Here is a 26,102-nt window from a genome sequence, read left to right on the forward strand (position 1 = left end):
CCGCTGAGCCACAGTGTAATAGATGGTTGAACGCTCTTCGTATAACAAGAAATAATTGGAAATAATTCCGTGCCGACTCATTATTTCACTTTTGTTTTCTATCCATGTGACTTTGTGTCATTTCAATTAGCCATCCTATATGTAAATGCACCGTGATGCACATACATTTGATTGCTGGGAGGCCAATCAACTCTATTCTTATGTCACTCCAACCCCACTTGTAACTAACCGGATACAGTTTTACCAACCAGCTAACGTTAATTATTAAAAACCGGTACCATAAATTAGGGTTGGAGTGAAAACCTATAGGACTGTAGCTCTCCGGGAACAGGTTTGGAGAGCCCTTAACTAGGACATAATTTCGTTGTGTGTGGATTATGCAATCACTAACAAACCTAAACAGAAAAAAATATTTCACTCTGGTTTCTAAAACCATTTTCCCGACACTTGCGTTCCTACTCACGCACCTGCGAGAGAGAAGGGAGACGCAGTGTTCTCCAGTTTGTATAGTTGCTTAAACGTGTACAAAGATAAATGACTTTTTCGAGCAACTCCTACTGTACGCTATTGCTTGATTCAACAACCTGGCCCCTCATTCAAAACGGGACCAACTTTCACAAATTGCGTGATAGAATTTTGGAGAAGAACTACATTTCGAGGTGGAGTATAATAATTCGAGGCCAACCAGTGACTGGGAGACGTTCGAATACGGGGGCGTGATCCACAAAACATTGTTCCAACTTCAGAAAGCTCCACCCTCCAGCCACTGCGAAGCGTTTATATTCCTGTGCAGAGGAGAGGTAGTTAGTGAAGCACTCTAGTTCAGCGCTTCTCGAGGGAAGAATCTACAACCCAATTACAAGGAACTTACTTTCCACAACTTATTTCATCTCCGCCACTGGAATTGCACATTTCGATTTTTCAAGAACTTTCAAATCGCTCTAAAAAAGAAACAGTCGTGGCACGAGCTACAACAGTTGCCTCGTGCGTTGAAGGATCCTGGTTGGTCCTCCATGAGAGATCTACTGCGACAAACATCCGAGAAAGAGATGTCTGCAACCATGTTGTCCGCTTTGTACGACATCGACATGCTTTACAAGGTAAGGTATATTTCCCCATTGTAGATGGACAGTCTTGTTCTTTTAACAGGTCTGATCGCTTGAGCATGCCTTTTCATTTTCAGTACAACTAGCTTCGTGACCTAAGCAATAACTTGTTGCTCGCGTGAGCCCGCCATAGTTTTTCATTGTTACTAAGTTTGCACTCAGAACTTATCAGAATTTAACATGCATTTGGCCAAAGCCGTGTTAGTTTAAATGCATTGCTTATGTTTGTCTTCTCTCTCAACAGCAAGATAAAACCATGAACATGAACGCTATGAATCACATCAATAGCATGCTGGATAATAAAGCGGTGGGGGCTCCAGTGACACCTACACAAAGTTCCAACAGCTTTTCTTTCACGCCGGGATTTTTCCGTAGAAACTCGACCAGCAACATGGAAGCAATGATCAACAGCAACAAGTACTCCGTCAACTCCTACAGTAATTTGAAGGAGAACACGAGCAGTAGCACTGCCATTATGAACAAGGAGAACAAGTTCCGTGACAGGGCATACAGCGAGAACAGTGACCGCAGCCTGCAGATCCTACAGCAGAAGCCGGGCTCTCAGATCAACTCCACGCGCTACAAGACCGAACTCTGCAGGCCCTTCGAGGAGAACGGAGCATGCAAATATGGAGAGAAGTGCCAGTTTGCTCACGGCTACCACGAGCTGAGAAATTTGTCTCGCCACCCCAAGTACAAAACCGAGCCCTGTCGCACTTTCCACACTATTGGCTTCTGCCCCTACGGTCCCCGCTGTCATTTTATCCACAATGCTGATGAGCGCAGACCTGCTCCAATCAACGCCAACATGCAGGGGGAACCCAAGTCGGGTCGGGAGCTCTGTGGCTATGGTCAAAGGGATGTTGTTCCGCAGCAAGGTGGGCACAACCGGGACAGACCAAAGCTTCACCACAGCCAGAGTTTTTCTGGCTTTTCCAGCCACCATGGACTTGAGTCGCCACTGCTCGAGAGCCCCACATCGCGCACCCCACCACCCCCCTCTTCTTGCTCTCCCAACTATTATGAGGACATGCTGTCTCCCAACTCCATGTCTTGTGTGAACAGTGCATTCAATTTCCCTGGGCAGGACCTGAAAGCCTTACTTGCTCCCCTTGCCATGCATACTCAGAACGGCTATGCCAACAACCAGTTCAACACCTACTACGGAAACATTCAAGCTAACGTGTGCCCCCCTTCTCCCCCTTCATACAACATGAGCCACTTGCAGTCCCTGCGCCGCCTCAACGAGTCGCCGGTGTTCGACTCCCCTCCCAGCCCGCCCGACTCCCTCTCAGACCTGGAGAGCTATGCGAGCGGGTCCCTCAGCTCTTCTGGGAGTCTCAGCGGCTCCGAGTCCCCAAGTTTGGATGCTGGGAAACGTCTGCCAATCTTCAGCAGGCTGTCGATTTCAGATGACTAAACATCCTATCATGTTATTTTCAATGGCTGAAAATGATCCTTGACATGGCATTAGTTGTTCCTTTTTGTAATGGTATAGCTGTATAAAAGTAGATATCAACAGAAGGCATTCCATCAGCGACTTATTTGAGCTGCAATTAATGGCAGTATTTTTGGTCTATCGGGCAAGCCACGCTTCCCTGGGATAGATGTGTACAAAACTTGACACTGTAAAGTGGTTTCAGATTTCCTCCATCCTGCCAAGAATATGCCTTGACACAATGTAACGTCTATTTTTCAAAGTATGTGTTCCTTTATGAACGTTTAAACTTCCATTCCAGGACTTTAATCTGTTTCACAGCACCACAACAGTGGGTTGTTGCTTAGTTTGAGAAGCACTCACGTTCGGTTTGTTTGGGGAAATCACTGATGGTTGAATCATTTTTTTTAGCTGTTTTGAGTGATTTACATAGCAGTGTGTAACTGGCTATGAACTATTTAACTTATTTATTATCTTGTGAAAAGTATAGGCTATACATCATTGGTAATTTGTGTCCATACTGTATTTATCAAGTATGATGAAGCAATAGATCTATATTCTTTTATGTTTAAATTATGATGGCCATTATTAATCTGCATAAAGTGGAGTGTGTTCTTTTCACAGTAATATATATTTTGTTTTTGGTTTCCATTTTGTAACTTCACTTATTTTTATTGTAAATGAGTAAAAAAGATCTTAATTTAAGAGGACATGTGATATTTATTTCATTAATTTTGTTTACGTTTATTAAAACAAGTTTGCGTGATTGCTGTTTGTTCAGAGTTTGCTTGTAAGAGCTGTGGAAGCTGTTTTGAGTCCCTATCTAGATGTTTCTGTAGAATGTATAAATGATGTGGTTTTGCAGACCGTCCAAACCTGAGCTAGCCTTAAGTTTTTTTTTTTGTTTTTTTTTATTTTTTATATATAGATCAGACTTCAGTGACAAAGAACCCAAGTAAATAAATTAACCAAAAAAGTATTTGTTTTCTTCTGTTTGTACGAGGTCACACTGATTCCAGCCACGTGCTAAAGAATGTAGCAATCCCTTGTGCCCCAGTATTATTGTGTAGTGCCTACGGAGTTCACCATCTTTACATGCCTTAACATTAACCAAATAAAGTATTTTTCCTACATGTATCTTTTACACAAGTTGAATTGAATGTAGTGCTGGAGCTGAATGACTTTTGCAGGTGGTTACCACTTTTCTAAGACACCTTGGGAAGACTATACCTTATTTTTTTTTTTGTTGAAATTCCCTGTTTCTCTACACTTATTTAGATTGTTTGACTAGTCAATCTCAAAGGAAGAGAGAAAAAAAAAAAAAAAGCAGTCTTCAGAATTTTCTGGATGGGGAAGTGATTGAACGTTTGTACATAGTAAGTACAGGGGTTGCACACTGTGCCTGTTGACTACTTTATCAGAAGTAAAGCTTTTTGAATGTAATTTAAAAACGGACAAAAAGACAGTTGTAGTAATTTTTGGGGGCGGGGATAGTCGGTTCACTACAAATTGAGTGTAAGACTTTGTACTGTACATTTTTTTTTTTTTGGTAGTTCTCCCAATAAAATCATTTTGGAAAAATAGTCTTGTGCTGCTTGGTTTTATCTTTTACATAAAGAATGATGCAAGTGTGTTGGCATTTCCAGGAAGACCCTTCCCCAGTAGAGTCATTCATAGAAATTATAATTCTAAACCTATGTTTTCAACAATGCCCCCTTTCATCACTAAGGGACCAATACTGCCTCCTGAAAACGCAGTGTTCAGCTCTGCTCTGCCATGTTCTTAAAGCTAGAATCCTTGGCACCCTGCCTCTGATTTGGTAAAAAGCTGATGGATGGGCCTGGAGAAATGTAACCACTTAAATTCATAGATGCCTGTGGATGAAAGGACTTGGCCACCTATATCAAAATTATAGTTTTGAATCTATATAGCTGTAGTGTTGGTTTACGTTTCCGTTGTTCGCAAGCATTGGAGTAAAACAAATATATATTTTGGGTTCGGATGGGGAACAAGAGTTGAACTAAACTCTTGAGGCATAAGTTATTCATGAATCAATGGGTATACATAAACCATTTATGATTCCGAAAAATGTATGTATCAACTAAGGATTCCAGCTTTAACACATTCACTAAGTGCTAAATACAAATCACCTCTTTCCCATTAACTCTTCCCCCGTCATTTGAGGGAAAGACTGGAACCATTTTAGTGTGAATGCACCCCCATCTCTGGCATACCTGTACAGAGTGGCTGGTCTCCAAGGCCTGCTCTGTGACTTTATGCTGCCCTTACAAAGGCAGCCCAATTCTAATCTTTTGCCAAATTCTTGGCAAGAAAGCCGATCTGATTGGTCAAAACACCAATTAGTGGGGGGGGGAAATAAGATTTGTAATGCCTGTGTAAACACAGCCTACTTGTCTTGGCTAGGGGCCAGTGGGGCTTTGTGTTGACTGTAGAGTAGACCTTCCACACTTTAAGACTCCACAGTACAGCCCAATCCCACGCTAGTGGGAGGTAAGGTTGAGGAACGTACTACCTTTACGTGAATTTGGTTTTATTACCCTTACAGATCTAGGAACAAATCTGAATTGTGAGTGGGTAGGGTGTGGTGTGTATTAGGAAATAAAGCAGTCTCCATGCATACTACACTAATGGGGTGCCAAGAAGTTGAAGTCACATATGACATCAACTTCCTACATCCCCACATGGTATGTTTTATCTGTGAATGGATGAGAGTAGCCATACCCTCTGTTGTGATTGGTCTTGAAATAAAATATGCAAAGGCCTCAGTCTCCCTACTCAGAAATGATTTCCTTTAACTACATATTCATAACGCATTCATTACACATGCATAAGCATTTCATGAACCTGTTATAACAGGTCCCAACTGCATTATTCAAAGGTTATTTAAACGTATCCATAGCATTACTATAGCACGTCCATGTCATGCTATGCTCGTCTTTAGGTATGTTATTAGATCAAATCAAATTGATTTATATAGCCCTTTGTACATCAGCTGATATCTCAAAGTGCTGTACAGAAACCCAGTCTAAAACCCCAAACAGCAAGCAATGCAGGTGTAGAAGCACGGTGGCTAGGAAAAACTCCCTAGAAAGGCCAAAACCTAGAGAGGAACCAGGCTATGAGGGGTGGCCAGTCCTCTTCTGGCTGTGCCGGGTGGAGATATGCATCATCACAATGACAGTTGAATGAAATCATTATGGATGTTCTCAAAAGTGTGCTTCTGTCATACAAGTGTTATTGAATATGCCAAAAGGCCAAAGGCTAGGTTTTGAAAATGTTGCTGTATAGCCTGACCAACCCCATTTCCCCTACTGGCTTGGGGCGGCAGGTAGCCTAGTGGTTAGAGCGTTGGAGTTGTCACCAAAAGGTTGCAAAATCAAATCCCCGAGCTGACAAGGTCAAAATCTGTCTTTCTGCTCCTGAACAAGGCAGTATAGTTATGCTATGGATACGTTGAATTAACCTTGAATAATGCAGTTGGGACCTGCTATAACTAGGCCATCATTGAAAATAAGAATTTGTTCTTAACTTTGTGTGGTAAAATGATGCATCTATTAAGATACCTAAATATGAGCTATATATATGCACTATATATTTGGTATGGATATATTTTACCAAACAACCTTTAATTATGTGGTTGGGACCTGTTATAACACGTACTTGAAATGCTTATAGATGTGTAATGTAGTCAAAGGAAATCATTACCGTGATTGTTGTTAACCCATTTAAAATGTATTGCAGCAATAATTGTTTTGTTTTTCCAGGAGCCTCTCAAGGAACTCGCCACTCTTCTCCACGTTCTAGTCTGTGAAGTTCTCAGAACCCACAAAGTCATTCAAAAAATAAAGCCCTAGAAGCCATGTAGAGCAGAAGGTTCACGCCAAGATAAGGGAAGGTGATAAGGATGAGCAAATATTTACAGTGTCCTCAGGATTTCATAATGAAGTATTTATCAAGATGTGTTTATCAAGAGGAGAGCCAAAGGGCCCACAATGCAGGACGCCTGTGCCAAGTAGGATTCGCATACCTGTGTGTACCTGTTATGGTTTTTGTTTGTATATAAGTGTGTGTGTGTGTGTGTGTGTGTGTGTGTGTGTGTGTGTGTGTGTGTGTGTGTGTGTGTGTGTGTGTGTGTGTGTGCGTGCGTGCGTGCGTGCGTGCGTGCGTGCGTGCGTGCGTGTGTGTCTTGCCGGTTAATGGTTCTGGAGCTCTTACAATGACAGGAAATATTCAGAGTTCTGATTAGGGCAGGAAGAGCCCACTTCCTCACCACCACCCATTTCCACCTTTTCTCTCCCCTGCTGTTTTTGTCCTTACTTTCCTCTACTGACCTGTCCAGTAGGATGGCTGCTTCTAGAGGTTACTATTTGAGCAACAGTGCATTGCTTGAGGGCAGCTTGGCTTGCCCTGACATTGTTTTTGTCATGCTCAGTAAGGCGTGAGCAACATCATGACTATTACCATGCAACTCTTAATAAAAAATAAAAAACAGGGAGGGACTACCTGAATTTGTCCAATAAGTCATCCATGTTTTAGTTTTCGTTTCCGTTGCAAAATGTTTTGCTACGTGTGCCCTAATGAATACCCAGGTGTGGGATGTCGAGAAAAAGAATGGTGCTGGTTGAGTTAGTGTACAACTTGAGGGAAAGGGTCACATTTCTCCTGGCGCGCTGGGCACTCCACGTTCCTTTCCCCTTGCAGTCTGCCTGACGATAAATATTTACAGAGCATCAGCGAGAGGTTAGTGTTTACTGGGGATGGGCGACGCTCAGCTAGAGTGCTGACGACATCCATAGATGCCAAGAGTAAACCAGGGCAGCATGTGTCAGTTTAAATACTTCCCCATGCCCCTCCACAGTTTACTAACGCATGGCCCTTTTCAAAAGTAGTGCACTAAATAGGGAATAAGGGTCATTTGGGACAAAGCCCCAGAGTAAAAAAAAAACATTAATCAACAGTTATGTATGGGGGACAGGCACGTGGCTGGACTATGGTCTCTAGGCCTGGGGTAAGCATGGGCGTTGACCCCATCGCGAGGCGAAGACGATGGGATTGCTGTGTTTGTTTACCTCGGTCTGCCTTGTGTACAGGCTGAGGCTCTGACATCACATCGTTGCAGGTGGAACATTCTCATTAAATCTTTCTCTTTAGAATGTAACTAGTGTGCCATTTCAGTCTCCAGTCCCTTTTCCTAAGTACTCCTACATCAGTATTCACTTTTATAAAATGACTAGATAGGTGTAGTATTATGTTATTATCTCCTTGTGGTACATCCAACATATTGCTGTAGCCCTTTCCTGCAGTCACCTGACCAAATCGCCCTCTAGTGGTCTCATGGGTGGAATGTTATTAATATTTTTCATAATTAATAAACATTATTTAAAATAAACCTGCCAAACGGTTTTGTTATATTTCAGTCTTCTGCAATGTATGTAAAGTGTAATATTAGGATGCAAACGTAAATACATTTAAACACTGTGTCTGACATGGTGCATATGTCTTGTGACCATGTGTGAGGTGTAGAAAGTAGAAACAAATGTTTCCATGTTCTATTTATGCCGCCTTCACACATGTACAATTAACAGCCAAACATGATGGGTGTGTGTGTGTGTGTGTGTGTGTGTGTGTGTGTGTGTGTGAGAGAGAGAGTATCACACAGAGAAGGGAGGGTCAAAGTCTGGCTTGGGCATTTGGGGAAGCTCTGAAATGTGACATGGCCTATCCATTTCAGTGAAGCTTTACTTGGATTGGGTGTGACTCACGCATGATTGACATCTGAGAGCATGGTGATAGGGAGGTGTCAGTGAGCTGAGAGGGTGGTCTATTAAAAAAAAGCCACTGTTAGTGTAAATACAGGATCCACTTATGTTCATTATGTGGTCTTGTACACATCCTTAGGCCCCATAGTATTGAAATAGTGAGCCACACACCTGATTTGATTTTAGAATTGAACCTGAGTGTGGTGTCAGGAAAATAACCTCACACTCAACGTCAACAAAACTAAGGAGATGATTGTGGACTTCAGGAAACAGCAGAGGGAACACCCCCCTATCCACATCGATGGAACAGTAGTGGAGAGGGTAGCAAGTTTTAAGTTCCTCGGCATACACATCACAGACAAACTGAATTGGTCCACTCACACAGACAGCATTGTGAAGAAGGCGCAGCAGCGCCTCTTCAACCTCAGGAGGCTGAAGAAATTTGGCTTGTCACCAAAAGCACTCACAAACTTCTACAGATGCACAATCGAGAGCATCCTGTCGGGCTGTATCACCGCCTGGTACGGCAACTGCTCCGCCCTCAACCGTAAGGCTCTCCAGAGGGTAGTGAGGTCTGCACAACGCATCACCGGGGGCAAACTACCTGCCCTCCAGGACACCTACACCACCCGATGTCACAGGAAGGCCATAAAGATCATCAAGGACATCAACCACCCGAGCCACTGCCTGCTCACCCCGCTATCATCCAGAAGGCGAGGTCAGTACAGGTGCATCAAAGCTGGGACCGAGAGACTGAAAAACAGCTTCTATCTCAAGGCCATCAGACTGTTAAACAGCCACCACTAACATTGAGTGGCTGCTGCCAACACACTGACACTGACTCAACTCCAGCCACTTTAATAATGGGAATTGATGGGAAATGATGTAAATATATCACTAGCCACTTTAAACAATGCTACCTTATATAATGTTACTTACCCTACATTATTCATCTCATATGCATACGTATATACTGTACTCTATATCATCGACTGTATTCTTATGTCATACATGTATCACTAGCCACTTTAACTATGCCACTTTGTTTACATACTCATCTCATATGTATATACTGTACTCGATACCATCTACTGTATCTTGCCTATGCTGCTCTGTACCATCACTCATTCATATATCCTTATGTACATATTCTTTATCCCCTTACACTGTGTACAAGACAGTAGTTTTGGAATTGTTAGTTAGATTACTTGTTATTACTGCATTGTCGGAACTAGAAGCACAAGCATTTCGCTACACTCGCATTAACATCTGCTAACCATGTGTATGTGACAAATAAAATTTGATTTGATTTGATTTATTTAACTAGGAAAGTCAGTTAAGAAAAAAATCTTATTTAAAATGATAGTCTATCGGGGAACAGTGGGTTAACTGCCTAGTTCGGGGGCAAAACGACAGATCTTAACCTTGTCAGCTGGGGGATTCAATCTAGCAACCTTTCGGTTACTGGCCCTAACGCTCTAACCACTCGGCTACCTGCCACCGCCGGACGTTGGCAATGCATGCAGTTTCACAATTTTAATGAATGAACCCTCACTATGGTGGCTGTGGATTGAGCACACAGAGTCTCACACACTGTAGAATTATGGAATAGTACCTTAAGTGGGAGCGGTACTTCAAAACAACACATATCATATTGCGGTGTATCTGACAATAAAACATCTTATTTATGGTTGTTTATTTTACTTGAAAATATGTCATGTTTCTTTGAGGTAGTTCTTGGCAGGTTTGAAGTCCATGACTCCTTTCACTTATGATATTACAGAGTAAACAGTTTGGAGCATGGAACAGAAATCCTTGAGGTGTGTGTGCGTATGTATGTGTGTGTCTGTGAGTGTGTGCGTGTTTGTGTTTATGCATGTGTGTGTGTATTTGTGTGTGTGTCTGTATATATATATATATATATATATATATGTGTGTGTGTGTTTGTCCACCACTGAGTAATTACGTATAATCATCCAACATGTTTATACTACACAAATAGCGTAGCTATGCAGAGTTGCCGTGGTGTACTGTAGGAGAGTGTCTTCGTGAAGAAGTGTGTCCTCTCAGTGATTACCCAGGCGAGGCTGTGTGGAATTGTCATGCAGTTGGAAAGTTGTTTTTTTCTATGAAAGCTACAGAGAGCCAGTTCCGTTAAAACAGTGTGAGAAAGCCTTTGAGGTTTGACCTGAATCTGGGAAGAAGTTAAAGAGGTCAAAGGTCGTCTGCAGACGAATGTTGTTGGGGAGACTGACTAACTGCTCGGGAGAGAGAAGGCTGGGTTTGGCTCTGGTGTTGGTGCTCTTACTCACGTCCATATTTCATATCACTGGGTTTTCAAACAAAGGCTGTTTTGATACAATCTCCTTACCGAGGAGAGGAAATAACTGTTTGTACACGCTGATGATGTTTCTACTTCTTCCTAATTCCTTTGGTCTGTCTCATTACTCTACCTAACCACATATACAGTGGGGCAAAAACGTATTTAGTCAGCCACCAATTGTGCAAGTTCTCCCACTTAAAAAGATGAGAGAGGCCTGTAATTTTCATCATAGGTACACTTCAACTATGACAGACAAAATGAGAAAAAAAAATCCAGAAAATCACATTGTAGGATTTTTTATGAATTTATTTGCAAATTATGGTGGAAAATAAGTATTTGGTCAATAACAAAAGTGTTTCTCAATACTTTGTTATATACCCTTTGCTGGCAATGACAGAGGTCAAACATTTTCTGTAAGTCTTCACAAGGTTTTCACTAGTTGCTGGTATTTTGGCCCATTCCTCCATGCAGATCTCCTCTAGAGCAGTGATGCTTTGGGGCTGTTGCTGGGCAACACGGACTTTCAACTCCCTCCAAAGATTTTCTATGGGGTTGAGATCTGGAGACTGGCTAGGACACTCCAGGACCTTGAAATGCTTCTTACGAAGCCACTCCTTCGTTGCCCGGGCTGTGTGATTGGGATCATTGTCATGTTGAAAGACCCAGCCACATTTCATCTTCAATGCCCTTGCTGATGGAAGGAGGTTTTCACTCAAAATCTCACGATACATGGCCCCATTCATTCTTTCCTTTACACGGATCAGTCGTCCTGGTCCCTTTGCAGAAACACAGCCCCAAAGCATGATGTTTCCACCCCCATGCTTCACAGTAGGTATGGTGTTCTTTGGATACAACTCAGCATTCTTTGTCCTCCAAACACGATGAGTTGAGTTTTTACGTTTTCAGACGGGCCTGGACATGTACTGGCTTAAGCAGGGGGACACGTCTGGCACTGCAGGATTTGAGTCCCTGGCGGCGTAGTGTGTTACTGATGGTAGGCTTTGTTACTTTGGTCCCAGCTCTCTGTAGGTCATTCACTAGGTCACCCCGTGTGGTTCTGGAATTTTTGCTCACCGTTCTTGTGATCCTTTTGACCCCACGGGGTGAGATCTGGCGTGGAACCCCAGATCGAGGGAGATTATCAGTGTGTCTTCCATTTCCTAATAATTGCTCCCACAGTTGATTTCTTCAAACCAAGCTGCTTACCCATTGCAGATTCAGTCTTCACAGCCTGGTGCAGGTCTACAATTTTGTTTCTGGTGTCCTTTGACAGCTCTTTGGTCTTGGCCATAGTGGAGTTTGGAGTGTGACTGTTTGAGGTTGTGGACAGGTGTCTTTTATAATGATAACAAGTTCAAACAGGTGCCATTAATACAGGTAACGAGTGGAGGACAGAGGAGCCTCTTAAAGAAGAAGTTACAGGTCTGTGAGAGCCAGAAATCTTACTTGTTTGTAGGTGACCAAATACTTATTTTCCATCATAATTTGCAAATAAATTCATTACAAATCCTACAATGTGATTTTCTGGATTTTTTTTCTCATTTTGTCTGTCGTAGTTGAAGTGTACCTATAAAATTACAGGCCTCTCTCATCTTTTTAAGTGGGAGAACTTGCACAATTGGTGGCTGACTAAATACTTTTTTGCCCCACTGTATAGGCTAGTTGTGTTAGGATAGTGATACCACATTATGTGTATCATCCACATCCTCCTAACTAAGATATCTCTTTTGAGTGTTCTGGTGCGCTATGGCTGCCTTGCATCACCCAAATGAGTGATAAACATTGGTAGTGGAGTGGTGAGTTACCCCATACAATGTAAAGCGTGTTGTGTTTTGAGAAAATCCTCATCCGAATGCTGGGGTGTCACCATTCTGCCTTTACCATACCATCAACCTGACTGTTGTAATCCGAGTCATGTTTTGGACTGTCTATCACACACATCGTGTTACTACACAGATATTACCGGTATTATGTTCGTATTCTTATCCTATGTTCATATTCTTATCTTTTATTATTTCCTATTGTTGTGGCATTTGTCGAGAAGGAACCTGCAAGTAAGCATTCAATTGGACAATGTATTCCAATGCGTATCCCGTACATACAACAAATAAATAAATTACATGACCATGCCTCTGGCTGGGAAATCAGGCCTAGTTCCCATGTGTGTGGTACAGAGAGTCTCTTCTCCTACATGGAGCCCTTTGCCCTTGGCAGTGCAACTCATCTAAGGCCTACTGCAGCGCCTCCATCAATAAGGCCTTTAAGGGTCAGTGGCCCAAGGGCCGAGTCCAGGCACAGACCACCTTTATTCCCCCCCCCCCCCCCCCCCCCCCCCCCGCGCTCAGGCTGCTCATTCATGGGAGCAGTGTGGGAGAGCACACACACTCCATGGCACACACACACTCTGAGCGGCCTCTGTGTGCTTACACACACACACACGTCCTGGGGGCTGAGCAAATAAACGCCCCATCTGTGGACTCGAACCCAGCCCACCTTTAGCTGGCTGCACACTCAATGAGTACACACATACATACACTCGCATGCACACACACACACACACACACACACACACACACACACACACACACACACACACACACACACACACACACACACACACACACACACACACACACACACACACACACACACACACAAACCACACACACAGTATACTGTACTATACTGTCAATAAAGATAAATAACTCACAGTAATTTGTAGTGCTGTAGCTAAACCATAATCCCAAAACATTTACATGACTCTAAATATGCCATGCCACTTCTATATCAGACAGTTTATGACATGTCTAGCTATGTTCAATGGGTGTGTGCCAGTGTGCTTTCTCATCAATGGAAGGTCAGAGTGTATTTACCCTTTAGTAAAAGATGTGTGGACAGAGTGTGATCTGTGGTGGCTCAAAGTGGGTCAAATACACAGGAGCTCCGTGGCCCGCTAACACACCCATATTTTATCTATTACATTACATCACTTCTGGAGAATAACTGCTTGTCTGTTTCGCCTTGGGAGCAGACTGAAAAGCAGACTTATTCAATGATTAACTTAGGGATTACTGGGAAATGTTTTCGAGCCATTGTTTTGCGCCGGGTCACCAGACTAAGAGAGGGGTTGGTGAATGTTTGTTTTACGTTGTGTTAATGTTAGACTGTGATTCACAGATGCATTGATCTGAGTCAGAGGATCTCTCGTGCTCTGTGTCAGAGTACAGTGCATTATCTATTTACCTAGCATACCTACTGTATGCTTGGCAGACTGTTTTTAGTGTCTATAACCCCTTTACTTACTGAAGGTAATGGCCTTATTCAGCTAGGAGTCACATGTCTTGATGGTTCAAAGGAGACACTGTAAGACATTTCAACAATGACGGAACTTCTCCCATTTCTAACCATAGAGTTCCATTTCAGTTAAAGGCCAAAAAGCATATTTACCATGCCCCCTCAGGATAGCTCCCCTTCCCTCGTTTTCAAAGTGGTTCTGTCCTAAATTACCCCTGATTGATTCCCCCTTCTTCCGCAGTGGTCTGGTCCAAAGGGACACCTGAGGCTCTGACAGAAACGAGAGGTTGAAACTTCTCTCTCGATAAGTTCCAACCTGTCAGTAAATGTTTTTCTAATGGCACGTTACATGGCTGTTGAGCCCCAGCGATGTGCTTCAGACTATTTCCATTTTAAGGCTTTTTTTTCTCTGCTATTCAGTTTGGTTGTTTATGAGAGAAGCGTTAGATAAACTGTTTATGAAAATGCTCCAGCTTTTTATTTCTGGAAAAGTATATGGTAAACGGTGGAGCGTTTTGGCCGGTTTCGGTCATTCATTCCTGTCAGAAATCTCAGATATAGAGTCATATTCATGGGAGTTGTTTCCGTGGCTGTGGCTTTACAGTGTGTTTTATTCTCCTGGAGAAGGGGGGGTCCTTGTTTGGGAAGAGGCCTGGTTGTCAGCACTCTGGGCTCCAATAATATGTATGACGTGTGAACAAGTTCACTGTGTGAGTCATGAGGACGAGTAGTGAACTCACCATCTCACTTATCTTCACCCTCTCGAACTGACTGCTAAAGTCATCAGCCTCTCCCTGTGTCCCCATTTCATTATCCTATTCATTATCCATTATCCTTTCTCTTGCAATGTGGACTCTCTCTCTCGGCCTCTCTTTCTCGCTCCTCTCTGCTCTGTGTGTCTCACGCCCTCTCTCCCTTATTCTCTATTTCTATTTCTCGATCTCTTCTCGTGCCTTCTCTTGGGCTTCCAAGTGGCGCAGCGGTTTAAGCACTGCATCTCAGTGATTCAGGCCGTCACTACAGATAACCCTGGTTTGAATCCAGGCTGTATCACAACCGGCCGTGATTGGGAGTCCCATAGGGTGGCGCACAATTGGCCCAGTGTCGTCCAGGTTTGGCTGGTGTAGGTCGTCATTGTAAATAAGAATTTATTCTTGACTGTCTCTCTCTCTCTCTATGTCTCTCTCCCGCTGTCTCTCTCTGCCTCTATCGCTCGTTCTCTTGTGGCATTTAGAGCGATGATCTTGCCTCATGATGTACAACCACCTTCAGCATTGCCATGACAAATCTGAGTGGTGTGGTAACCTGGTTACTTGTTGAGGGAGTTCCCGTCCTTATCCCTGTCAATATTTCACCTGCAGCAGCTAGGCCCTTGACATTGCGACACTGACCTACTTTTCTCCGCGGCGGAGAAAGAGATAGCAGCTAGGGCCTGGTGTGATCCCCCAGACAGGTGTTCTACTGGGACTGGTCACGTTGACGTGTTCTAGAACCCTCTATCAGACCTAATGAGAGCATAGGCAAACATTACACAACATCTATCTGACAAGGCACTCTGAAAAACACTAAGGCTCCACACAATTGTTATTTCTTTCCGGCCGTCATTGTGAATAAGAATTGGTTCTTAACTGTCTAAATAAAGGTAAAAAACAAAACAACGAAAAAGCACACAAGCCCTCACTGCATCATTTCTGATGATTGAATTTGAAGATATGAAATTACTATGTACTGGGTACAAATACACTCCTAACTTTTTTGTAATCAGTTCAGTTTTTTGTAATCAGTTTTTGTTTATTTAGTCGGGTTGCAAATATGTTATACTTTATCTGTCAATAATGAACAACAGGATCATATCTCAGTAGATGCAGCTGCTGTCACTTTCCCATGGATGGATTAGAGCTAATCTAATCTCAAGACTGACAAACCCGTTACTATCTTGCCTCTAGTTGTAGGCTTGGTTATCTAAACACAACACAGCAACATACAAATACCAATAGTCTTGCACATGGCCAACACGGACTGTGAAGGACTCGGACTGGGTGTTAAAGTACTTATGTCAATTCCTCCCCTAACTCCTGTGTGTACTCAGTGAAATCTCTGGGCCATCACATTAAACAAAGTGTGTTTGTACGTACCTCGACCACTGAGGCTCTTTTTTTTACATTCCTTCTGATGACACACACGCGCCGCGCGCACACACACACACGCACAAACCCATGAACACACACACACGCGCAAACACACACACACGCACAAACCCATGAACACACACACACACACACACACACACATGCTAGCTGTAAAAGGCCTCCGTATGATATGACTGGCTTACAGGCATCATGTTTGAGTATGATGTGTGATTTGCCAGAAGTCAAGGCTCTAATTCAGCCAGTTCCATTAGGATATTTATCTGATCCATGCAGGATCCATCCATGTATCCCGTGTGTTCATGAATCATGTGTGTGTGTGTGTGTGTGCGTGTGTGTGTGTGATATTTAAGTGTGTGTAGGAGTAGAGAACATAAGCCAGTGAGTCAGTGATAAATGACAGCCTGTGGCGTCAGGGCCCAGTGTGTGTGTGTGTGTATCATCAGGCTGTATCTTCCCCCCTCCCCCGGTCACCTGAGGGCCAGGTAGGGAACAAGAACAGCTGGAAGCCCCTGGAAACATCTGCATGCAGACACGCCCCCGCCACTGACCCCCGCCGTATTGTCTAATTCCCCCGCCACAACTGTTTTTTCAGATTATTATTAAGTGACGTATTTGTGTAGTTGCTCAGTTCGTGCCTTTACCTGAGGGACAGCTTATAGGTATCCACTGAGCAGATGAATATTCACGGGGGACGCTAAGGGTCTGATAACACATGGTAGGTCTACAAAATAGCTTCCTACACTTAGTTTCTACACTGTTCAGTGAACTAATCCATGAAAATCAGGAGGGAGATATGCATATCCTAAACGTATTTATACCGGCGCTTTTCCCCCCTTTTCTTTATCAGTGAACTACTGTAATCTATGTCCCTAACGTTGTGATGTCATCTCCAATCTCTTAATATTAAGAAATCTAGTCATCAATGTCCTCGGGACACTGGGTTCCACCATCACATAAAGGGGACATCGCTCTCTCTCCACCTGTCTGTGGAGATTTTCACGTGACGGAGTCCCAATGCTCATGGACAATGAACCTTTTCCCTGGGGGGCACCCAGTGCTGTCAGAGCCAGCGATTGTTCTCTGCGTTTTATTTTGGTTAGCGCAGCTTTTGGGAAGGAAGTATGCAGCACGGAGCCAGCAGAGAGAGAGAGATAGAGAGCCTTTGTTTGTGTCTGAGAGCTGCTCTGCCCAGAAGGACCCATCCTGTTTACTCACCGGGTGACACTGTATCCCCCTGTCCACCGCTACCAATGGGACGATCCGGATTAAGTGTTCTCCTCCTGCAGTGGAACAAATGGCTGTTACAGAGAACTCTCTCTCTCTCTCTCTCTCTCTCTCTCTCTCTTTCTCTCTCTCTCTCTCTCTCTCTCTCTCTCTCTCTCTCTCTCTCTCTCTCTCTCTCGCTCTCTCTCTCTCTCTCTCTCTCTCTCTCTCTCTCTCGCTCTCTCTCTCTCTCTCTCTCTCTCTCTCTCTCTCTCTCTCTCTCTCTCTCTCTCCCATTGCATGCAGCTCCTGACCTGATTTGACTAATTTAAACATAACCAGTTCTAACAAAGCATCCACAGAACCTCATGTTTACTTAGCTCAATTATTTTTGACCTGTGTGTGTGTGTGTGTTTGGCTTTTTCTGTAAACATGTTTGGCTTTTGCTTGGCTATTTCGGTAGTTTTGTTCAAAGTGTGTGTGTGTGTGTGTTGCAGGCAGAATGTGTCTTCTGGCTTTTCATCCTGTGGTTTTCCTTCTTTGCCCTCAGGGCTTGCCTCAGCCCACTACACTGTCCTTACACCCCTAAACCAACCCAGGAGAGAGAGACAGACAGACAAAGAGACAGAAAGAAAAACATGTCTGGCTGCGAGAAAACTGATTGCACCAACATTGTTTCAACAATTTAAAAAAATAAGAATCTGATGACTAAACAAGGGAAACTGATTAGATTTGCAGAAAGTAATTATTTCTTTCACCCAAATTTGAACTTAAATCCCATGACATGGTGATTTTGTTGTTGCTGATTTCACATGGAATTCACGTTGATTTCACATTGAATTCACGTTAGTTGAAATCTCAACCAACTGTTTTGTAAATGTAAATGTAAATCAAAACAAGACATTGAACTTAAGTCTGTGCCCAGTGGGAGCCTTAAACAAGCCTCAATGATGGGTATTGTGGAGGAGCTGGACAATATATTGTTGTTGACCTATTATGTCACAGTGCCCCTGATGAGCAGTGTGAAATACTGATGTGAGAGTATGACTATGGTGATTGCTGACTTTGACTCGCCCAGCAGTATGTCTTATCAGAGTGAATCATTAGCCTTGCCACTGATACAGTGTCTGGTAGCCGTCGTAAAATAATGATTTGATACAGGATAAACATCAGCAGTGGGAACAAACAGGTCTCTAATGTGGAGTGACAGGACACACAATTATAACCTTACAGACATACTAACACACTTACACACACAGAGAAAGACTCACACACACACACACACACACACACACACACACACACACACACACACACACTCCAGTAATTCCAGTGGCATCAGAGAGGCATGCAGCATGTGGTATATCAGAAGGTTCAGAAACGTGGTCTGAGAGGAGGAGACCCCAGCAGCTGTCACCACTCAAAACACCTGGTGCACCCTGGGTAAACACCATTACTTCAGCCAGTCAGCCACCACCTCCTGTACCCCTTCCAGACCCCAGATCTCTGCCAGGGCCTCTGACACCTGATAGGGGTCACTTCAAATCAAACTTTATTTGTCACATGCGCCAAATACAACAAGTGTAGACCTTACAGTGAACTGCTTACTTACAAGCTCTTAACAAACACTGCAGTTCAAGAGGAGTTAAGAAAATATTTAAAATCATAACAAAATAATAATAATAATAATAAAATATATAAAAAGATAGATTACCACTTCAGTCCCCCCCACGGTGTCCCCTCCTGTCACCCCGAGGACCCTGAGTGGTGTTGTGGCTTGCCAAAGTGGCATTACAGAGGTGAGTGAGTTCATCCGACAGAGAGAGAGAGAGAGAAAGAGAGCAGGCAGGCGGAGTGTTGCGACCACAGAGGAATTCCTCCTCTTAGCCACAGGGCCACAGCTGATCACTGCACATGGCAATTTGCTCACCTCAAGATACACACATACGTTTCATTTCCCCCCTCTCTGCCCTCAGCAGGCAGGAAACATGGACAAACATTGAGGAACAGCTTAAGACAACAGAGCTGTTGGCCTCACTGGGAGTAAACATTGTGTGGGCAGAGACAGAGACAGACAGAAACAGAGGCAGAGAGAGAGACAAAAAGGGAGACAGAGGTAGAGACAGAGACAGAGACACAGGCAGACACAGAGACAGAGTCCGAGACAGCGAGAGGGGACAGGAGCACGTTTTATTTTGATACGTTTTAATGTCACATGCACAGGTACAGTGAAATGCCTTTCTTTCCAACTCAAAGCCCAACAACCCAATAATCAATAACAATGTATTACTAAAAACACGAAATACACAATAAAGTAAATAAGTAAGCATACTATATACAGGAAATATTTAAAAAGTCCGTTCCAATACCATATTCACATGTGCAGGGATACTGGAGTGATGGAGGTAGATATGTCTAGGGGTAAGGTGACTAGGTAACAGGATATAAGATGAACAGAGTAGCAGCAGCTTGCATGTGAGTGGGTGTGTGGGTGTGTAGAGTCAGTATAAATGTATGTACACATGATGTGTGAGTGAGACAATGATGGAGTGAGTGTTTGTGTGCGTGTTGGAGTGACAGTGTGTGTTTGTGTGAAGGGCCACGTGAGTCTGCAGAGAGACAGTGCAAATACTGAAATAAAAGGTCAATAAAGATACAAGGTGAACTCGGTCTGTGTATTATTCATATTTTTTTTTGGACCCCTTTTTCATGGTATCCAAATTGGTAGTTACAGTCTTGTCTCATCGCTGCAACTTCCGTACGGACTCGGGAGAGGCGAAGGTCGAGAGCCGTGTGTCCTCCAAAACACAACCCAACCAAGTTGCACTGCTTCTTGACACGATTCCCACTTAACCCGGAAGCCAGCCGCACCAATGTGTTGGAGGAAACACCGTACACCTGGCGACAGTGTCAGCGTGCATGTGCCCAGCCCGCCACAGGAGTCGCTAGAGCACGATGGGACAAGGACATCCCTGCCAGGCCAAACCCTCCCCTAACCCGGGCGCCGCTGGGCCAATCGTGTGCCGCCTCATGGGTCTCCCGATCACGGCCGGCTGCGACACAGCCTGGACTCGAACCAGGATCTCTAGTGGCACAGCTAGCCTTACACCACCCCGCTACTCGGGAGGCCGTAGCTATTTTGTTAGCTGTTTATCCGTCGTATTGCTTGGGGACAGAAGTTGTTCAAGGGCCTGTTGGTGTCAGAATTATATATATAATATAATGCTATAATGCTATCCAGAGTGACTATATCCTAATGGAGCTTGTTAGGGCATGAAGAAGATTAGGCAATGTATAATCATACTTGCAGCTCGGGTGAGAACTAAAGATCCCTGAAGCATTGAACATTAGTATAATGTTATCGTCTGCGTTCTAAGGGTTGCTATGCTGCAACCTAATCAACTAGAAAGCTGTGTTACGTAACGTCTGTCATACGACAGGTCGTGTTATTCATTTGTAATAGATTCCCATTGGAGAAAGAGCTCTCTCTACTGTCAATGAGGTGACGTTGCTTTGTTGAATAAAGAGGGGTTGAACATCACACCAGATCGCTTCTGCATGAACACCAAGCACATGATCTACGCCACACGACTTACACAGAGCAAACACGAAACTGGGCAACTGTGAAGAGCCCTTTCTCTCTCTCTCTCTCTCTCACACGCACACGCACACGCACACACACACACACACACACACACACACACACACACACACACACACACACACACACACACACACTCTCTTTTTATTGCATGCAGCTCCTGACCTGATTTGACTAATTTAAACATAACCAGTTCTAGCAAAGCTACCACAGAACCTCATGTTTACTTAGCTCAAGGTTCTTGGTTTCATGGAGGATTGTGTTCTGGACTCCACAACCTCCCCTTCTACTCTTTTGACCTTTGTGCGTTTGGCTTTTTCAGGACACATGTTTGGCTTTTGTTTCGCTATTTTCGTAGTTTTGTTAAAAGTCTGTGTTTTTGGCAGAACCTTTGGTTTGACTGTGTCTTTGTGGTTTTCCTTTGTTGCCCTCAGGGCTTGCCTCAGTCCACTACACCGTCCTTACTCCCTTGAATCAACCCAGGGGAGAGAGACAGACAGAAAAACAGCTCTGGCTGCGTGAAGAGAAGGCCTTAAACAAGCCTCAATGATGGGTATTGTGGAGGAGCTGGACAATATATTGTTGTTGACCTATTATGTCACAGTGCCCCTGATGAGCAGTGTGAAATACTGATGTGAGAGTATGACTATGGTGATTGCTGACTTTGACTCCCCCAGCAGTGCGTCTTATCAGAGTGAATCATTAGCCTTGCCACTGATACAGTGTCTGGTAGCCGTTGTAAAATAATGATTTGCTGCACTGATACAGTCTCAGTCTCAGTCTCTCTCTCTCTCTCTCTCTCTCTCTCTCTCTCTCTCTCTCTCTCTCTCTCTCTCTCTCTCTCTCTCTCTCTCTCTCTCTCAATTCAATTCAATTCAAGGGCCTTTATTGGCATGGGAAACACATGTTTACATTTCCAAAGACAGTGGAATGGATAAAGAAAAGTGAAATAAAACAATGAAAAGTGAACAGTAAATATTACGCTCACACAAGTTCCAAAAGAGACATTTCAAATGTCATATTATTTCAATAATATAGCGTGGTAACGATGTCCAAATAGTTAAAGTACAAAAGGGAAAATAAATAAACATAAATATGGGTTGTATTTACAATGGTGTAAATACTTGTTGCTGTGATGGCACACTGTGGTATTTCACCCAATAGACATGGGAGTTTATCAAAATTGGATTTGTTTCTCGAATTCTTTGTGGGTCTGTGCAATCTGAGGGAAATATGTGTCTCTAATATGATCATACATTTGGCAGGAGGTTAGGAAGTTCAGTTTCCACCTCATTTTGTGGGAAGTGTGCATACAGCCTGTCTTCACTTGAAAGCCAGGTCTGTCTGTGGCGACCTTTCTCAATAGCAAGGCTATGCTCACTGAGTCTGTACATAGTCAAAGCGTTCCTTAATTTTGAGTCAGCCACAGTGGTCAGGTATTCTGTCACTGTGTACTCTCTGTTGAGGGCCAACTGATTCAGAGGGGTTGGGTTAAATACAGAAGACTCATTTCAGTTGAATATTTAGTTAGACAACTGACTAGGTTTCCCCCTTTCCCCTTTCCCCAAATTGCATTCTAGTTTGCTCTCTCTCTCTTCTCTCTCTCTATCATAAGTCCTTTGCTCTCTTCTGTTGAAGAGCAAGTCAACAGACAATCAAATCAAATCAAAGTTTATTTGTCACGTGCGCCGAGTACAACAGGTATAGGTAGACCTTACACTGAAATGCTTACTTACAGACTCTAACCAATAGTGCAAAAAAGGTAGTGGGTGAACAATAGGTAGGTAAATAAATAAAACAACAGTAAAAAGACAGATTATATACAGTAGCGAGGCTACATACAGACACCGGTTAGTCAGGCTGATTGAGATAATATGTACATATAGATATGGTTAAAGTGACTATGCATATATGATGAACAGAGTAGTAGCGTAAAAGGAGGGGTATGCAAATAGTCCGGGTAGCCATTTGATGACCTATTCAGGAGTCTTATGGCATGGGGGTAAAAACTCTCTCTCAGTCTCTCTCAGTTGTGACAACCCTGTGTCAGGGTTGAGAGAGGGGGGGGGGGGGCGGTTGAATGTTGAGAAGGAGGGAGAGAGAGGGAGAGAGAGAGAGAGAGAGAGAGATTGAGAGAAAGGGAGGGAAAACCCCTGGCTGGCGAAGGCAGAGGGGAAACTCCAGCAGCCCTGTTTCATTATTATAATCTGCATTTTAATTAGTTATTGAGAAGGATGATGTCAATCATCAATTATTGTACACGTTGGAATAATGTAGGAAAATTGTAATGCAGGAAAATATGAAACTAACGCTGTAGGAAAAGATGTAATGATTTAGAAATGTCTCTGGGAATGAGGTTAGTGTAGGAGTTAGGCCCACCGATTTTAAGAGAGGCTTAGTTTGTGTTTTAAACTTGTTAGACTTTTAGCCTCCTGGTCTCTTACACACAGACTCCCTGCGCTATTCCAAAGGAGGACAGACAATCATTAGAGTCATTGTAGATGTAATCAGCAGACGTACTATATACAGTGGGGCAAAAAAGTATTTAGTCAGCCACCAATTGTGCAAGTTCTCCCACTTAAAAAAATGAGAGACGCCTGTAATTTTCATCATAGGTACACTTCAACTATGACAGACAAAACGAGGAAAAGAAATCCAGAAAATCACATTGTAGGATTTTTAATGAATTTATTTGCAAATTATGGTGGAAAATAAGTATTTGGTCAATAACAAAAGTTTATCTCAATACTTTGTTATATACCCTGTGTTGGCAATGACAGAGGTCAAACGTTTTCTCTAAGTCTTCACAAGGTTTTCACACACTGTTGCTGGTATTTTGGCCCATTCCTCCATGCAGATCTCCTCTAGAGCAGTGATGCTTTGGGGCTGTTGCTGGGCAACACGGACTTTCAACTCCCTCCAAAGATTTTCTATGGGGTTGAGATCTGGAGACTGGCTAGGCCACTCCAGCACCTTGAAATGCTTCTTACGAAGCCACTCCTTCGTTGCCTGGGCGGTTTGTTTGGGATCATTACCATGCTGAAAGACCCAGCCACGTTTCATCGTCAATGCCCTTGCTGATGGAAGGAGGTTTTCACTCAAAATCTCACGATACATGGCCCCATTCATTCTTTCCTTTACACGGATCAGTCGTCCTGGTCTCTTTGCAGAAACACAGCCCCAAAGCATGATGTTTCCACCCCCATGCTTCACAGTAGGTATGGTGTTCTTTGGATGCAACTCAGCATTCTTTGTCCTCCAAATACGACGAGTTGAGTTTTTACCAAAAAAAAAGAAGTTAAAAGTATAAAAAAAGTATAAAAAGTTATATTTTGGTTTCATCTGAACATACGACATTCTCCCAATCTTCTTTTGGATCATCCAAATGTTCTCTAGCAAACTTCAGACGGGCCTGGACATGTACTGGCTTAAGCAGGGGGACACGTCTGGCACTGCAGGATTTGAGTCCCTGGTTGGCGTGGTGTGTTACTGATGGTCATTCACTAGGTCCCCCCGTGTGGTTCTGGGATTTTTGCTCACCGTTCTTGTGATAATTTTGACCCCACGGGGTGAGATCTTGCGTGGAGCCCCAGATCAAGGGAGATTATCAGTGGTCTTGCATGTCTTCCATTTCCTAATAATTGCTCCCACAGTTGATTTCTTCAAACCAAGCTGCTTACCCATTGCAGATTCAGTCTTCACAGCCTGGTGCAGGTCTACAATTTTGTTTCTGGTGTCCTTTGACAGCTCTTTGGTCTTGGCCATAGTGGAGTTTGGAATGTGACTGTTTGAGGTTGTAGACAGGTGTCTTTTATACTGATAACAAGTTCAAACAGGTGCCATTAATACAGGTAACGAGTGGAGGACAGAGGAGCCTCTTAAAGAAGAAGTTACAGGTCTGTGAGAGCCAGAAATATTGCTTGTTTGTAGGTGACCAAATACTTATTTTCCACCATAATTTGCAAATAAATTCATAAAAAATCCTACAATATGATTTTCTGGATTTTTTTTCTCATTTTGTCTGTCATAGTTGAAGTGTACCTATAATGAAAATTACAGGCCTCTCTCATCTTTTTAAGTGGGAGAACTTGCACAATTGGTGGCTGACTAAATACTTTTTTGCCCCAATATCTCCAGTGCAGTCATATACAGTGTGTCTGCTCACTGTCCATATACACTACCGTTCAAAAGTCTGGCCATTTTTTATCTGGAGCATCAGCATTTGTGGGTTGGATTACAGGCTCAAAATGGCCAGAAACAAAGACTCTTTCTCCTGAAACTTCTATTCTTGTTCTGAGAAATGAAGGCTATTCCATGCGAGAAATTGCCAAGAAACTGAAGATCTCGTACAACGCTGTGTACTACTCCCTTCACAGAACAGTGAAAACGGTCCCTAACCAAAATAGAAAGAGGAGTGGGAGGCCCTGGTGCACAACTGAGCAAGAGGACAAGTACATTATAGTGTCTAGTTTGAGAAACAGACACCTCACAAGTCCTCAACTGGCAGCTTCATTAAATAGTACCAGCAAAACACCAGTCTCAACGTCAGTAGTGAAGAGGCGACTCCAGGATGCTGGCCTTCTAGGCAGAGTTGCAAAGAAAAAGCCATATCTCAGACTGGCTAATAAAAATAAAAGATTAAGATGGGCAAAAGAACACAGGCACTGGACAGACGAATTCTTAACTCAGGAACTCTGAACTCACAGGAGTGATGGTTACTGATAATGGGCCTCTGTGCGCTTATCTAGATATTCCATTAAAAATCTGACCGTTTCCAGCTACAATAGTCATTTACAACATTAACAATGTCTACACTGTATTTCTGCTCAATTTTATGATAATTTAATGGACCAAAAATGTGCTTTTCTTTCAAAAACAAGGACATTTCTAAGTGACCCCAAACTTTTGAACGGTAGTGTAGTTCTATGACATGTGTGTGCGCATGTATGTGTGTACGTGTATAAGTGTTTGTGTGTTTGTGTATGTGTTTGCCATTTCCTGAAGCTGCAACGTGTGTCTTAAGTCATTGAGGAGTTACCACCCTTCCTGTGCTCTCTGACCTCATCAGCCATGACACTCATTACACACACTCAGCCAGCGGTAACTTTATAAACTTTGACCCTTGGCCCATAACCTGACCGGGGCTTGACCGTTGGTCTTTCCTGTATCTGTGGCAGCATCACAATAAGTGCTCTGTGATGTTTTTT

At 43.3% G+C, this 26,102-nt stretch overlaps 1 protein-coding gene across 1 annotated transcript; it reads left to right on the plus strand.

Annotated features, from left to right (window-relative positions):
- The first annotated feature begins 443 nt into the window (after window positions 1-443).
- On the plus strand, window positions 444-4,127 carry LOC110502337 (mRNA decay activator protein ZFP36L2-A). Its single transcript, XM_021580280.2, has 2 exons — window positions 444-1,100; window positions 1,351-4,127. The coding sequence occupies exons 1-2, from the start codon at window positions 1,014-1,016 to the stop codon at window positions 2,524-2,526; spliced, it is 1,263 nt and encodes a 420-aa protein (XP_021435955.2). The 5' UTR covers window positions 444-1,013; the 3' UTR covers window positions 2,527-4,127.
- Window positions 4,128-26,102: the final 21,975 nt, after the last annotated feature.

The sequence above is a fragment of the Oncorhynchus mykiss genome, chromosome 23 (assembly GCF_013265735.2).
Source record: "Oncorhynchus mykiss isolate Arlee chromosome 23, USDA_OmykA_1.1, whole genome shotgun sequence".
Lineage (NCBI taxonomy): Eukaryota > Metazoa > Chordata > Actinopteri > Salmoniformes > Salmonidae > Oncorhynchus > Oncorhynchus mykiss.

What these genes read in the sequence shown, in the direction of transcription:
- LOC110502337 (XM_021580280.2), top strand. Translation starts at nt 1,014, where the DNA reads ATGAGAGATCTACTGCGACAAACATCCGAGAAAGAGATGTCTGCAACC. An exon ending in ACATCGACATGCTTTACAAG is followed by an intron (nt 1,101 to 1,350) that starts GTAAGGTATATT and finishes CTCTCTCAACAG; the next exon opens with CAAGATAAAACCATGAACAT.